Source organism: Ornithorhynchus anatinus, chromosome 17, assembly GCF_004115215.2.
Source record: "Ornithorhynchus anatinus isolate Pmale09 chromosome 17, mOrnAna1.pri.v4, whole genome shotgun sequence".
Taxonomy (NCBI): Eukaryota; Metazoa; Chordata; class Mammalia; order Monotremata; family Ornithorhynchidae; genus Ornithorhynchus; species Ornithorhynchus anatinus.
Window position 1 is genome coordinate 9,242,109 of NC_041744.1, and position 14,391 is coordinate 9,256,499.

A 14,391-nucleotide genomic window follows, 5' to 3' on the forward strand; every position below is an offset into this window, starting at 1 on the left:
TAATAGTAAAGGTATTTATTAAGCGCTTACTTTGCGAGGTCACTACTAAGCACCGAGAAAGAATACCCGCGTGGAAATCAGACACTGGCCCTGGCCTGGGTCTCTTGGGGCGGGGGGGGTCACAATCTAAGAATGTAAGCGGCGAGAGGAGGCTGACACACAGGGCGAGATGAAACAATAAAACTGGGGAGAGGAGAGGACAAACACAAAAAGCAACAGGCCACGGTCGCTCTAGACACCCGAGTTCAGAGTCCAGCAGTCACAGCTGCAACCGCAGCGACCGTTACAGCAATCGCCTCAGCCTTCTGCCCTGCTCAGCTGTGCCCGCCTGTCCAGGAAGGGCGAGCGCTGCCCAGCTCGTTTGAGGTGCCATTCCCGGGGTCCCCCCTTTCCCTGGCCCTCCGCCTTGAGCCAGACTGGTGCAAGGTCGGAGGGTCTGACTGTGGGGTGCGGGAAGGGGGGGTAGAGAAGAGACAGAGAGGGTGACAGAGGGCAAGAGAGAGTGGGGAGGGAAGGGGCGGGAGAGGTCAGTCCAGTTCTGGGGTGGTCTCTGCTCAGCTGGCTCCCTCCTCCCCGGGCTCTGGGAGGGCTCCTGGAGAGCACAGGAAGGAGGAAGAGACAGACCCCTCCCCGACTGGACGAACCCCTGCTCCCTGGCCTCTCTGCTCCCACTCCGCCCTCTAGACTGTACCGTCATTGTGGAAAGGGAATGTGTCTGTTTATTGTTATATTGTACTCTCCCAAGGACTTAGTACAGTGCTCTGCACACAGTAAGCGCTCAATAAAGGCGATCAACAATGACAGAATGAAAGAATACTTCTGCCCCAGTTGTCCCCCGTCCCCTCCTGAGCTGGGGATGGGGACGGGGGGCATCTCTGACCACCGTGCTACCCGGGAGGCTTGAGAGCCAGGCAGGGATGGGGCTGAGGCCCTGGTGGACGGGCCTGCCTGGCCTTCTCTGGGCCAGACAACTTCCCCGTCCTATTCAGCCTGCCTCACCCAGAATGGCGGTGCCCGCCCGCCACCTCTGAGGGGGACTTGGGACTGGAGCTGTGACCGGGGGTGGGCGAGGGTGATGGGCCCAGGGGGCTGGGTTGCGTGTCCCCAGGCAGCTCGAGGCACTCGCCTCCCCCATCCCAGAGTGGGGAGTCCCTCCCCCGCCACTTCCTGCCGTGGCCTTGCAGGTGGCTGGGAGCTTCTGAGATCGCTGTCTCTTTCACCCAAGACACAGCTGCCTCGGGCCAGGCGGGGGTGGCTGGGCCGCCAGCCTGGCGTAGCGGGTTTGGCCCGGGCACGAGCCAGGAAGGAGCACCGGGAGGGAAAAGGAGCCGGGGGGAGGGGGGAGTGCCAGGCTCCCGTGGGCAGGGGAGTGAGGGGATGAGTAACGAGGAAGGGAGAAGGGCCAGAGTTGAGGGGGAGCTGGGGGGGATGCACAGGGCAGCTGGGCCCTCCCTGTGCCAAGACTGTGCCCGAAGAGTGCCAGGAGCCCAGGATGCAGCCCAGCCCAGCCCCTGAGCCTTCTATTCTGGGCCCACGGCTGCCCTCCCCGGTGCCCCGGGATATGGTTGTACCCCAAGAGGGGGTTGGTCTGGAGGAGGCTGGAGCCTACCCCGCATCAGGCCCCGAGGGGGCCCGGAAGCAGACAGTAGGAAACGAGGGGCAGGGTGAGTCAGTCGAAGCTGCGGGGGGTGCTTGGTGGCGCTCCTCAGGGCGGGGCGGGCTCCTCCGTGGCAGCTGAAAAGAGCATAGAGCCTGGCTGAGCCCCAGACCCGGACTCTCTACCCCGGGGCGCCCAGGGCACCTAGGGCAGTGGAGAGGGGCTGGTATGGCAGGGGTCCAGGGCTTCCCTCCCTGCCACCCACTGCCGCTCTACTCGAGGCCCACCCCCACCTGCCAGCTTCCCGACCTTCAAAAGGGAGGCCCCGGGCCAGACAAGTCGCGGCTTCTGCTGCCGCTTCCGAACTCATCTGAGCTTCGGGGCGGTGGGGAGGGGGGCGTGAGGTGGGCGGAGCCGGGGCTCCGTCCGTGGGCTCGGGGCTGGCCGCAGTGGGGCATGGGGGAGCTCGAGCCGGGGCAGGGGGCTGGGGAGCTCTGCCCCTCGGCCAGCAGGGCCCACTCCCCCCACCCAGGGAGCTCTGGCCAAGCTGACCCGGACGACGGCCAGAGGGATCCTGGACCTGAGGTTAGGGGTTGGCGGGGGGGCACTCACGCCGGGTGGCCAGCAGGGTGTTTCCGTGGCAACAAGATACAGAGGTGACCACGTAAGGGTGGGGCTCATCCAGCTGCACCGGCCTGGGAACTCCGCTGTCCTCGTCCTTCCGGCCCAGTCGGCCCCGGGCCCCCTTGCCCCACGTGTACACCTCGCCGTCTGCCGGGACACGGGGCGTAAGCTGGCGGTGGCGGCCGACGCCCCCAGGAGGGCGGGGGGGCACCTGAGGGGCCTTCCCCCACCGTGGTCCCGCTCTCACCTGCGCCGATGGCCACCGTGAAGGCATCCCCGCAGGCCACCATTGTCACCCGGATGCCCTGCAGCCCCCCGACCAGGCAGGGTGCCCGACTGCCATGGCGGGCCCCAGAGCCCAGCTGCCCGTGTTGGTTGCTGCCAAAAGTGTAGCACTGGCCAGAGGCTGGAGGGGCGGAGATGGAGAGGGGAGAGACAAGGAGGGATTGTCGGAGGGTTGGAGAGGCAGATCGGGAATCTACTTCCCCTCCCGGGCCCGGGGCCCTCCGGCTCACCTGTGACAGCGGCGGAGTGGGCCGTGCCCACGTCGGCGCTCACCAGGGGTGCTAGGTTCAGGGGAGCAGAGCGAAGGGGTGTGAAGCTCAGAGCTTCCTCTACCTGGTCGTGGGGAGCGGGCTCTTCCCCGGGGGCCAGCCAGTCCAGGCCCAGCTTGTTATACCTGCAGGGAAGAGTAGCACCGAAGCATCTGGGCGCGAGGAGGAAGCAGAGTGGACGGGACCGGGGAGCACCAGGAGGCAGGTACTCCGGACCCCCCGACCCGAGAGATGACAGTCACCCTAGGCTGCCGGACCAGCGGGAGGCTCCCCGGCCCTCTGGTGCCCGGGTCCGCCCGCCGGCTTCTCTCACCTATTGCTCCCGCACGCCAGGGCCTGGCCGGGGACCGTGAGGATCATGGAAGAGTCGATGCCACACAGGACCCGCTGGGCCTCCAGCTCGGGGGGCACGGGTACCGGCTGGGGGCAGCTGTGGGATTCCCGGGTGCCCAGACCTAAGCGTCCTGGGTCGGGGAGGAGGGAAGGTTGAGGGCCTGGCCGCGGGGAATTGAGGAGGGAAGAGGAGGAGCGGGATGCAGGGGAGGATGGGGCAAGTCCAAGGGGGTGGGGAGGGAGGAGAAAGGAGGCGGGGGAAGAAGCAGGGGGGCGGGGAGGATGGGGAGGGGAGTCTCACCGCTGTCGCCTCGGCCCCAGGCAAACACCTCTCGCTCTGCGGACAGGGCCAACACATGAGACGCCCCGCAGGCCACCTGCACCATCTCGTAGCCCAGCAGGGCCTCCACGATCTTGGGCTGCGGAAACGGGGACCCGAGGCAGACTCCCTTGGGAGAGGCCCTCTTTCCCCACTCCGGGAAGGTCCCACCGGGACCGGGAAATCCCCCAACGAGCACCGGGGCCTTTCAACCACCCCCCATCCCCAACTGCCCCGTGGGGCCCCAGCGGCAGCGGCCCTGAGCTTCCCCTTTGCAGCAGGAGGCAGGTGCCATCTAGCAGGGGCTGGGATTTCCCCACAGCCCCCGTCCTGCCCTCCCTCCCACAACCCACGGGCAGGTGGCACGCCCCCGTTCTGAGGCCGCCCCCCGAACCCACGCCCGGCCCCCGGGGTTGCACCTGGCCGACATCTGTGAAGCTGCCGTGGCCCAGGGAGCCGCTGCTGCCGCTGCCAAACGTCATGATGATACCCCGGTCTGCGGCGGAGACAGGACGGGGAAACCGACAGGGTCACTGCGGCTGCCCACCCCTTGATACCCGGCGGGGGTCAGGCTCAGGCCAAAGGGGAAGTGGACGGGGATGGGCATGCTGAGGGCCAGGGGCCAAGGAGAGTGGGCAGCTGCCCCTCCGCCGCCCGGGCAAGGAGAAACATGCAGCTGTGCCACGTGTGACAGAGCCGTGCGGTGGCTGGGCTGGACGCCCTCCCCGGCCCCCCGCCCCCCCATCTTCGCCCCCTTGCTCCGCACCCGAGAGACAGGCCGCAAACAGGTCCCCGCAGGCCACGTGCTTGATGGTGACACCCGACTGGCCCTCCAGGAAGCGGGAGACGAACTGCGGCTGCAGCGGCTCCAGAGCCCCGGGCAGCGCGGGGCCCCCGCCGGACCCCACGGGGGCAGCCTAGGGCGGACACGGCCCCCTCAGCCCGGACAACCCGAAGCCCACCGCCCACAGGCCACGGAGGGCAACACGTGCACATCCCCCCGCATCTTCTGACCGTCCACCCGGCACTGCACCCCCCCGCAGACCACCGGCACCTCTCCGGGCCCCTCACCCACCTCCCAAATGATGAGGCGTCCCGACTTGGTGACCCCGGCTCTCTGGGTGCGCCCGGCCGCCACCTGTCCCACCTCGGTGTGGAGCATGGGGAGACGCAGGGGGGTGCTGAGCCCCCCGCCCCAGGTATACACGGAGCACAGCGGGGGAGGGACGGTCGGCCTGGCCGGCCCCCCGGGGGCACCTAGGAGGAGAACACGGGCAGCGCCCTGAGCCCCGGGGCCCACACCGGGCCGCACTGGTGGGACTGGGACCCAAGGGCTCGAAGAGGGGCCACGCGCCATCCTGGGGAACCGCAGCGGGGTTGGGAGAGGAGGACGAGCGGATCGGCCCTGGGCCCCGGCCTCCCTCACCCACTCAGGGTGAAGACTTACCCCAGGTCCTGGCACTGCCCACTCTGCTGCCCCCTCGGCCATGGGCCACTGGGGGCACCGTGGCCAGGGGCTTCTCTGCCCTGTTGGGAAACGGGCAGGCGTCAGCGGCAGACTCCACCTCTTGGCCCTCCGGCCCCGGAGTCTGCCCCTGCCCACCTCCAAGCCCCCTCCCGAGCCCGGAATGGCCCCAGCAGCTCCTTCCGTTCCTCTGCCGCGCCCCTGCCACCCGGACCCAGGTTGTCTGTGTGCTCAAGTACGCAAGGTGTGTGCTACCTTCAAAGGGGGCTGGCAACTCCCCAAGAGCTGGGGAGGGGTCCTCCTGGCCATGAGGCCCCAGAGTCTGCCCGGTCCGACCCCCGGCCCCCCCGCCCACCGGCCCCCTCACCTCCGCATCTTGACGCTGCCCACGTCGGTATAGAGATTGAGCAGGGTGCGGATGCAGAGGGGCTGGGCCATGATCTCGCTGAGCTGGGGCCGCTGCGAAGGGTCCAGGCGGAGCAGGCTGAGCACCAGCTGCCGCAGCTCCACGCTATAGCGGTCCGACACGGGCGCGAAGGTGCCGCTCATGATCTTCAGCACGAGGGCCGGCAGGTTCTGCGGGGCGCGGGCGGGGAGGCGTCAGGGGGTGTCCCCGTGCCGACGTACCTCCCGGGCCCACCGTCCCGCCCCGGCTCACCGCCGCCTCGAAGGCCCTCTTGAGGCTGGCCAGCTCGTAGAGGACACAGCCCAGGGCCCAGATGTCACTCTTCTGGTTGTAGGGTTTGCCCTCGCACAGCTCGGGGGAGATGTAGCACGGGGTGCCGACCACCTGGCGGCCAGAAAGGCGACAGAGCGGGCCGTCGCAGGGGGCTGTGGGGAGAGGGTCCACCTCCTCGTCCCCGGCCCCCAGGGTAGGGTTGGGAGGGTGGACGGGGAAGCCCTGAGCCAGGCCCTAGAAGGTCAGGATGGGTGGTCCAGCACCTCAAGGCCCCAGAGCCGCCTCGATTGCCCTCAGACCACGGGCATCTGAGAGGCAGGGAGGTTCCGGTCCTCCCAGCGGCCAAAGGGGATGATCGAGGGGCCCTGGGTCTGCCTGTAATCCTGGGGTGGCTGCCACAGAGGGGCCCCTCCCCCAGCAAGCATTCCCGAAACCCCCTTGTTCTCTGGCTGTCGAGAGAGAGATGGTCGGCCGCCAGGTCCCCGTAGGAACCGCAGCCCGGGCCTGCCCACCTAAGGGGACCGGGGGGAGCACTCTCCCACCCTCACCAAAACCACCCTGAACCCCACATGCCGTGTAGGCCTTGCTCTTGCTGCTGAGGATCTTGGAGATGCCAAAGTCGCCGATCTTGACGATCATGCGGTGCTTGTCGAGGAGGATGTTCTGGGTCTTGAGGTCCCGGTGGAGGATGAGGTGGGTGTGGACGTGGTGCAGGGCCAGGAGGATCTGCACAAAGAAGTGCAGGATGGTGTCCTCGTCCAGGAGCGAGTTGCAGCGCTTCTGGATGTACTCGGCCAGCGTGCCGCCTGCAAGCGATCGGACCGGCTGAGCACCGAGGGGATGGGAAGAGGCGGCCCTCGAGGAGCTCACGGCCTGACGCGGTAACCCGCCGATATCAGTCTGAGATATGCCGGCAGAGCAGGTAGGAGAAACCGCAGGGGGAGGTGAAAATAACAATAATAATAATAAATACGGTATTTATTAAACACTAAGTGCCAGGCACTGTACTAAACACTGGAGTGGATACAAGCAAATTGGGTTGGACACAGTCCCTGTCCCACATGGGCTCACACTCTTAATCCCCATTTTGCAGATGGGGGAATTGAGGCCCAGCGAAGTGACTTGCCCAACGTCACACAGCAGACACGTGGCAGAGCCGGGGATTAGAACCCGTGACCTTCTGACTCCCAGGCCCGTGCTCTATCCACTAGGCCACGCTGCTTCTCCAGTCAATCAGGGAGGGTTTCCTGGAGAAGGTGGGGTTTCCATGAGGGCTTCCAAGATGGAAAGGGAGGGGGTGGTCTGCTGAATTTGAGTGGGGAGGGAGTTCTGGGCAAGGGGAAAGGCACGAGCAATGGGGTTGGAGTTGGGACGGTTGAGAGTGAAATGCTGTAAGATTACCTTGAGAGACTGAAGGGAAAGAGTTGGGGTGAAGCGGGTGACAGACAAGCTGTAAAAGGAGAGAGAGAGAGCTCTGAAGCCAAGGATCGGGCACCTTTGTATGATACAGAGGGAAACGAAAGGGTTTTAAAGGTCAGAGCAGGCTGCAATACCTTCTGAACATTTTGGGAAGATAACTGCTCCCTGTGGGCGGGGACCGTGTCTACCAACGCTATTGTACTCATCTCTACCAAGCGCTTAGTACAGTGCTCCCCACGCACACAATACAATCGACTGATTGACTGATAATCCCAGCAGTAGATTGTAGGAGAGGGAAGAGGCAGAAAGGCCGGGAGGAGGCCGATGCAGCAAGGAGACAAGAACTTGGCCGGGAGGGGGAAGGGGCCAAGGTGGGAAATGCTGTGGAGAAAATCTGGCGGGAGCTAGACAGTCCAAACGTGGGAGGTAAAGAGGGAAGAGCCAGGGACTACAGCCCCAAAGGCAGGATTCATCCCTCTCCGTTTGTTTGATCATACTGCTTAAGCCACTTCTATGTGTCAAACACTGTTCTAAGCGCTCGGGTAGGTGTAACCAATTAGGTCAGACACAGTCCCCGTCTCACGTGGGGGCTCACGGTCTTAAGCGGGAGGAAGAACAGGTATTGAATCCCCATTTTACAGTTGAGGAAACTGAGGCACAGAGAAATTAAGTGACTTGTCCAAGGTCACACAGCTAGCAACTGGCAGAGCTGGGATTAGAACCCAGATCCTCTGACTCTCAGGCCCATGCTCTTTCCACTAGGCCATGCAGCCTACGGCCTCCTCTGCCCCTGGTCATGTGCCACAAGGGAGAAGGGCAAAGTGATCCTGGAGCGGGGGAAAGGGGAAGGCTGACATCTTTGGGAGACGGCATGGGGTCTCGGGCTCGGTGAGGGCCGGGCTGGTGGCTTAGCAGAGATGCCCGGTAAAGGGGCTCAACCCAGTGGATAGAGCATGGGCCGGGAAGACAGAAGGGCCTGGGTTCCAGCCCTGGCTCCTCCACTTGTCTTCTGAGTGACCTTGAGCAAGTCACTTCACTTCCCCGTGCCTCGGTGACCTCATCCGTAAAACGGCAATGAAGCCCGCGAGCCCCATGCGGGACGGGGACTGCGTCTGAGCCGATTAGCTCGCATCTACCCCGGCGCTTAGGGCAGTGCTTGACGCCCGGTAACCGCTGAACAAACACCATCACTCTTCAGCCCGGACACGGCAGGCAGGGGGCCGGGTGGGCGCGGGGAGGGCGCCCACCTGGCGCGTACTCCATGGCGATCATGAGGGCCTTGTCCTCCAGGAAGTTCTCGTAGTACTCGATGACGTTGGGGTGGTTGAGCAGCTTCAGGACCTGGCACTCGTTCTGGGCCGCCAGCCTCTCATCCTTGCTCATCTGCTCCACCGGGATCTGCTTGATGATCACCGGCTTCTGGTCCGCCTTGCGCAGGCACAGGTGAACGATCCTGAGGGGAAGAGGGCGATGAGGAGCGGCGTGGCTTAGCGATAAGAGCCCGGGCTTGGGAGTCAGAGGTCCTGGGTTCTAATCCCGGCTCCGCCATCTGTCAGCAAGTCACTTCACTGGGCCTCAGCTCCCTCCTCTGTCAGGTGGGGATTAAGACTGGGAGCCTCATGTGGGGCAACCTGATCACCTTGTATCCTCCCCAGCGCTTAGAACAGGGCTTGGTACATAGTAAGCGCTTAAATGCCATCATTATTATTATTGCACTTCCCCCAGCCCTTAGAACAGTGCTTGGTACATAGTAAGTGCTTAAAAAATACCAGCATTATTATTATTGTATTTCCCCCAGTGCTTAGAATAGTGCTTGGTACATAGTAAGCGCTTAAATATCATTATTATTATTGCACTTCCCCCAACGCTTAGAACAGTGCTTGGTACATAGTAAGCGCTTAAAAAATGCCATCGTTATTATTGTATTTCCCCCAGCGCTTAGAATAGTGCTTGGTACGTAGTAAGCGCTTAAATACCATCATTATTATTATTGCACTTCCCCTAGCGCTTAGAATAGTGCTTGGTACATAGTAAGCGCTTAAAAAATGCCATTGTTATTATTATTGTATTTTCCCCCAGTGCTTAGAACAGTGCTTGGCACACAGTAAGCGCCTAACAAAGGCCATAATTATGAGTGCATTTCCTCCCGCGCTTAGAACAGTGCTTGGCACATAGTAAGCGCCTAACAAAGACCATAATGATGAGTGTATCTCCTCCAGGGCTTAGAACAGTGCTTGGCACATAGTAAGCGCCTAACAAAGGCCATAATGATGAGTGTATCTCCCTCAGCGCTTAGAACAGTGCTTGGCACATAGTAAGCGCCTAACAAAGGCCATAATTATGAGTGCATTTCCTCCCGTGCTTAGAACAGTGCTTGGCACATAGTAAGCGCCTAACAAAGGCCATAATGATGAGTGTATCTCCTCCAGGGCTTAGAACAGTGCTTGGCACATAGTAAGCGCCTAACAAAGGCCATAATGATGAGTGTATCTCCCCCAGCGCTTAGACCAGTGCTTGGCACATAGTAAGCGCTTAACAAAGGCCATAATGATGAGTGTATCTCCTCCAGCGTTTAGAACAGTCCTTGGCACATAGTAAGCGCCTAACAAAGGCCATAATGATGAGTGTATCTCCCCCAGCGCTTAGAAGAGCGCTTGGCACTGAGGAAGCGCTGAAGAAACCCCAGCGACATGATTATTAACGTCGGAGCGGCCCGCCAGGGCCACGCGACGCCTGGCGCCTGGGACGGCGCGCGCCGGGCGCCGCGCACGCGCCGGGGGGGCGGGGCCGGGGAGGACGGACTCCGGGGGGAAGGGGCGGGGGCCGAAGCGCACGCATGCGCACACACGAGCGCGCCAGGAGGCCGGAAGGAGGGGCGGGACTTCCGCCAGCTGGCGTGAGGAGACCGTTATGGGGGGGGGGGGGAAAGCAGCCACCCCGGCGGCGCTTCCAGGTCGGAGAAAGGCGCCGAGAGCGTCCCCACCCCCCGCCGGCGGCCTTCCCGGACTCGAACTCTGCTCACCCGAAGGCGCCTCGCCCCACCACACGGATCCGCTCGTACTTCTCCATGACGCCGCCACGGGCCGCCCCGCCCTGGCCCGCGCATGCGCAGAGCCTCCCCAAGCGGCCCCGCCCCCTTCCATGACGTCCCCCCTTCCTTCTTTCATTCATTCAATCCACTCCTCAGCATCATAATAACCGTATTTGTTCATTCATTCAATCCCGTCATCATCATCATAATGACTATATTTGTTCATTTATTCATTCATTCAATCCAGTCCTCATCATCATGATGACTGTATTTGTTCATTCAATCCAGTCATCATCATGACCGTATTTGTTCATTCATTCATCCGATCCAGTCATCATCATCATCATCATGACCGTATTTATTCATTCATTCCTTCGATCCAGTCATCATCATCATGACCGTATTTGTTCATTCATTCATTCGATCCAGTCATCATCATCATCATCATGACTGTATTTGTTCATTCATTCATCCGATTCAGTCATCATCATCATGACTGTATTTGTTCATTCATTCATCCAATTCAGTCATCATCATGATGACCGTATTTGTTCATTCATTCATTCAAGCCAGTCAACATCATAATGATGGTATTTGTTCACTCCATTCATTCATTCAATCCATATTTATTGAGTGCTTTCTGTATGCAGAGCACTGCACTAAACACTTGGAAAACAACAGAGACAATCCCTAATAGTAATAATGGTGGTATCTGTGAAGCGCTTACTATATGCCAAGCACTGTTCTAATAATAATAATAATAATGTTGGTATTTGTTAAGTGCTTACTATATGCAGAGCACTGTTCTAAGCACTGGGGGAGATAGAGGGTAATCAGGTTGTCCCAAGTGAGGCTCACGGTCTTAATCCCCGTTGTACAGATGAGGTAACTGAGGCACAGAGAAGTAAAGTGACTTGCCCACAGTCACCCCACTGACAAGTGGCAGAGCTGGGATTCAAACCCATGACCTCTGACTCCCAAGCCCGTGCTCTTTCCACTGAGCTATGCTGCTTCTAAGCGTGCGGGGAGCCGGGGGGGAATACAAGGTGATCAGGTTGTCCCACGTGGGGCTCACAGTCTTCATCCCCATTTTACAGATGAGGGAACTGAGGCCCAGAGAAGTGAAGTGACTTGCCCAAAGTCATCCAGCTGACAAGCGGCGGAGCTGGGATTAGAACCCAAGACCTCTGACTCCCAAGCCCAGGCTCTTTCCACTGAGCCATGCTTGCTCCCTACCTTCCACCAATGACCCGTCATAATAATAATGACGGTGTTTGTTCATTCATTCAATCCATATTTATTGAGTGCTTACTGTGTGCTCTGCACTTAGAAAAGTGCTCAGTAAATGCTAAAACAGAGACAATCCCTACTCTTCACCACCGACCCCTGTCATAATAATAATAATGATGGTATTTGTACATTCATTCACTCATTCAATCCGTACTTATTGAGCACTGTGTGCAGAGCACTATACTAAATGTTTGGAAAGCAACAGAGACAATCCCTACCCTCCACCACCGACCTCTGTCATAATAATAATAATAATGACGATATTTGTTCATTCATTCAATCTGTATTTATTGAGCGCTTACTGTGTGCAGAGCACTGTCCTAAGCACTTGGAAAGCAACAGAGACAATCCCTACCCTCCACCACCGACCCCTGTCATAATAATAATAATAATGACGATATTTGTTCATTCAATCTGTATTTATTGAGCGCTTACTATATGCAGAGCACTGTACTAAGTGCTTGGAAAGCAATAGAGACAATCCCTACTCTCCACCACCGACCCCTGTCATAATAATAATAATGATGGTATTTGTTCATTCATTCACTCATTCAATCCGTATTTATTGAGCACTTTCTGTGAGCAGAGTACTGTACTAAGCGCTTGGAAAGTAGCAAATAGAGACAATCCATACTCTCCACCACGGACCAGGTTGGAATCCAGTTACATGGAGGTCCTCCAGAGTAATTCCTTCTGCTTCCATTACTTTCACAGTCCCCTCTACGGTCCCCGGGCTCTCTCTCAGCCCCCTGCCCACCCCCCAGTCTCCCTCACTTTTCTCTGACTTAGCCACCGCTCTTCCAAAACTCCACTGCACCTTGAGAGTCCCCGGCCCACTCCCTCGACCTCCTGGATTTTGCAGTCCTCTGGCCAACCTCCTCCATGTCTTTTGGATAAGCTGTCAAAAGAATACAGGGACAGCCCTAATAGACTCTACTGACCACCTGTGACGGCAATGCCCTGTACTAAGCACTCGGGAAAGTACAACAGACACACAAGGCATGAGTTTGCAGTAGCAGGGGATATAGAGGTTTTTGATCGGGGCTGCAGAGCGTGGGTGGCTGAGCTTAGGATCCACCGATGATCCGTTCCTGGGGTCGGTGTTGGGGAGCTGTCCGTCAAGTGGTCCGAAGGGAGTGGACCGGCTTCCCTGTCTCTCGGAGCTGCTCCCCTCAGCCAGGATTGGGGAGTGGATCAGCTCAAAGTAGGTCCTGGCTCTAGTATGTCGGTCCAGACTCCGTAATTGCAAGCAACTGTAATAATTCCAGCAATAAATCCTGACAAGGAACTCTCCCAAGCACTTAGCACAGTGCCCTGCACACGATAAGCGCTCAATAAATACGATGAATTGAATTGATGGACTGAACGACCATCACCGCTCTGGTGCTGGGTTTTTTGGAAGTGGGTAGGGGAGGGGAGGAAGACTAACCCCCAACCAGAGCCTTCTGAACAGTGCCGGTGCTGTGAATTCTTTTGTCTGCTCTTCTTAATAACTGTGGTATTAATGAAATGCTTATAGGGTGTGAAGCACTGTACTATGCACTAGGGATAGATAGAGGATAATCAGGTCCCACATGCGGCTCACACTCTAACTAGGAGGGAGCACATGTACTGAATCCCTCTTTTGTAGATGAAGGAACTGAGGCAGAGAGAAGTTAAGTGACTTGGCCAAGATCATGTAACCGACAAGTGGAGGAGCTGGAATTAGCACCCAGGTCTTCTGACTCCCAGGCCTGCTCTCTTCCCGCTAGGCTGCTTTTGCTTCTCATACTAATGATGAGGAATAGAGGCTTTTCCCCGCTCTTCCCCTCTCATCCTTGTTCCCAGCCTTGTCCCCTTGCCTAAAAGGTTCACCCAAGTGTTTAGTACAGTGCTCTGCACTCAGTAAGCACTTAATAAACAGGATGGATTGATTGATTGACCCTGTGTGCTTGCATAAACAGTCTTAGCTTAATGGAAAGAGCCCGGGTTTGGGAGTCAGAGGTCTTGGGTTCTAATCCCAGCTCCGCCACTTGTCAGCTGTGTGTCTTTGGGCAAGTTAATTCATTTCTCTGGGCCTCAGTTCCCTCATCAGTAAAATGGGGATTAAGACTGTGAGCACCCCCGTAGGACAACCTTGTATCTACCTCATATCTACCCCAGGGTTTAGGACGGTGGTCGGCACATAGTAAGTACTTAAGAAATGCCACCATTATTTCTTTTGGGGTCATCTAACACTGATTTTTAGTCCTTGTGAAAAATTAAGAGGAGGGCAGCGGGTTAGAGGGGCCTCCTCACCCCCCCATTCACATGCTCACTTAGCTCATGCTCTTCCCTGGAAACCAGTAACCAGTTGGCTACCCCAGCAGGCTAGGCGGGGAGCCAAGCCGGGTTAATATGTAACCCTAGTTCTCGCCCAAGTTGGTTGAGGGTGACTGTGTGACAGGGCAAACAGGGGCTGGGTTTGGGGCAGGTCAGAGGGAGTGGTGCTGCCTAGCGAAAGCTGGCACCCAGGACACGGGGTCAATTTAGACTCCTCCTGGACCTTGGTCTGGGGAAAGGGACGGCCTAAGGGTCGGAGGTCGTTCACAAGAAATAAGGTCCCACAATGGGGACGGGAAGACGGAGGGGTCTCTTGCCTTCTCCTGGAATAGGGGTGGGGCTGGGACAACATAATGGAAGCGCTGGAAATATCTGGGGAACACCAACAGGGAGGAACATTCCAGGATGGGCTGTGACCCCCGCTAGGGGAGCAGAGAAGCAGTGTGGCTTAGTGGAAAGAACCCGGACTTGGGAGTCAGAGGTCGTGGGCTCTAATCCCGGCTCCACCATTTGTCAGCTGGGTGACCTTCGGCGAGTCGCTTCACTTCTCTGGGCCTCAGTTACCTCATCTGTAAAATGGGGATGAAGACCGTGAGCCCCACGGGGGACAACCTGATGACCTTCTATCTATCCCCAGCGCTTAGAACAGTGCTTGGTCCATAGCAAGCGCTGAACAAATACCGTGATTATTATTGTCTGCTGTGTGACCTTGGGCAGGTCATTTTTCTTCTCCTGCGTCTCAGTTGCCTCGTCTGTAAAATGGGGATTGTGCCTGCGAC

The 14,391-nt window shown here is 58.7% G+C and overlaps 1 protein-coding gene across 1 annotated transcript; it reads right to left on the reverse strand.

The window, feature by feature from the left end:
• On the reverse strand, positions 1 to 10,107 carry NEK8 (NIMA related kinase 8). Its single transcript, XM_029082604.2, has 15 exons — positions 10,013 to 10,107; positions 8,238 to 8,443; positions 6,145 to 6,377; positions 5,551 to 5,682; positions 5,260 to 5,468; positions 4,875 to 4,954; positions 4,503 to 4,684; positions 4,194 to 4,344; positions 3,847 to 3,923; positions 3,410 to 3,527; positions 3,089 to 3,239; positions 2,737 to 2,900; positions 2,469 to 2,627; positions 2,210 to 2,368; positions 1 to 1,734 (listed from the first exon to the last, which is right to left on the reverse strand). The coding sequence occupies exons 1-15, from the start codon at positions 10,057 to 10,059 to the stop codon at positions 1,706 to 1,708; spliced, it is 2,097 nt and encodes a 698-aa protein (XP_028938437.1). The 5' UTR covers positions 10,060 to 10,107; the 3' UTR covers positions 1 to 1,705.
• Positions 10,108 to 14,391: the final 4,284 nt, after the last annotated feature.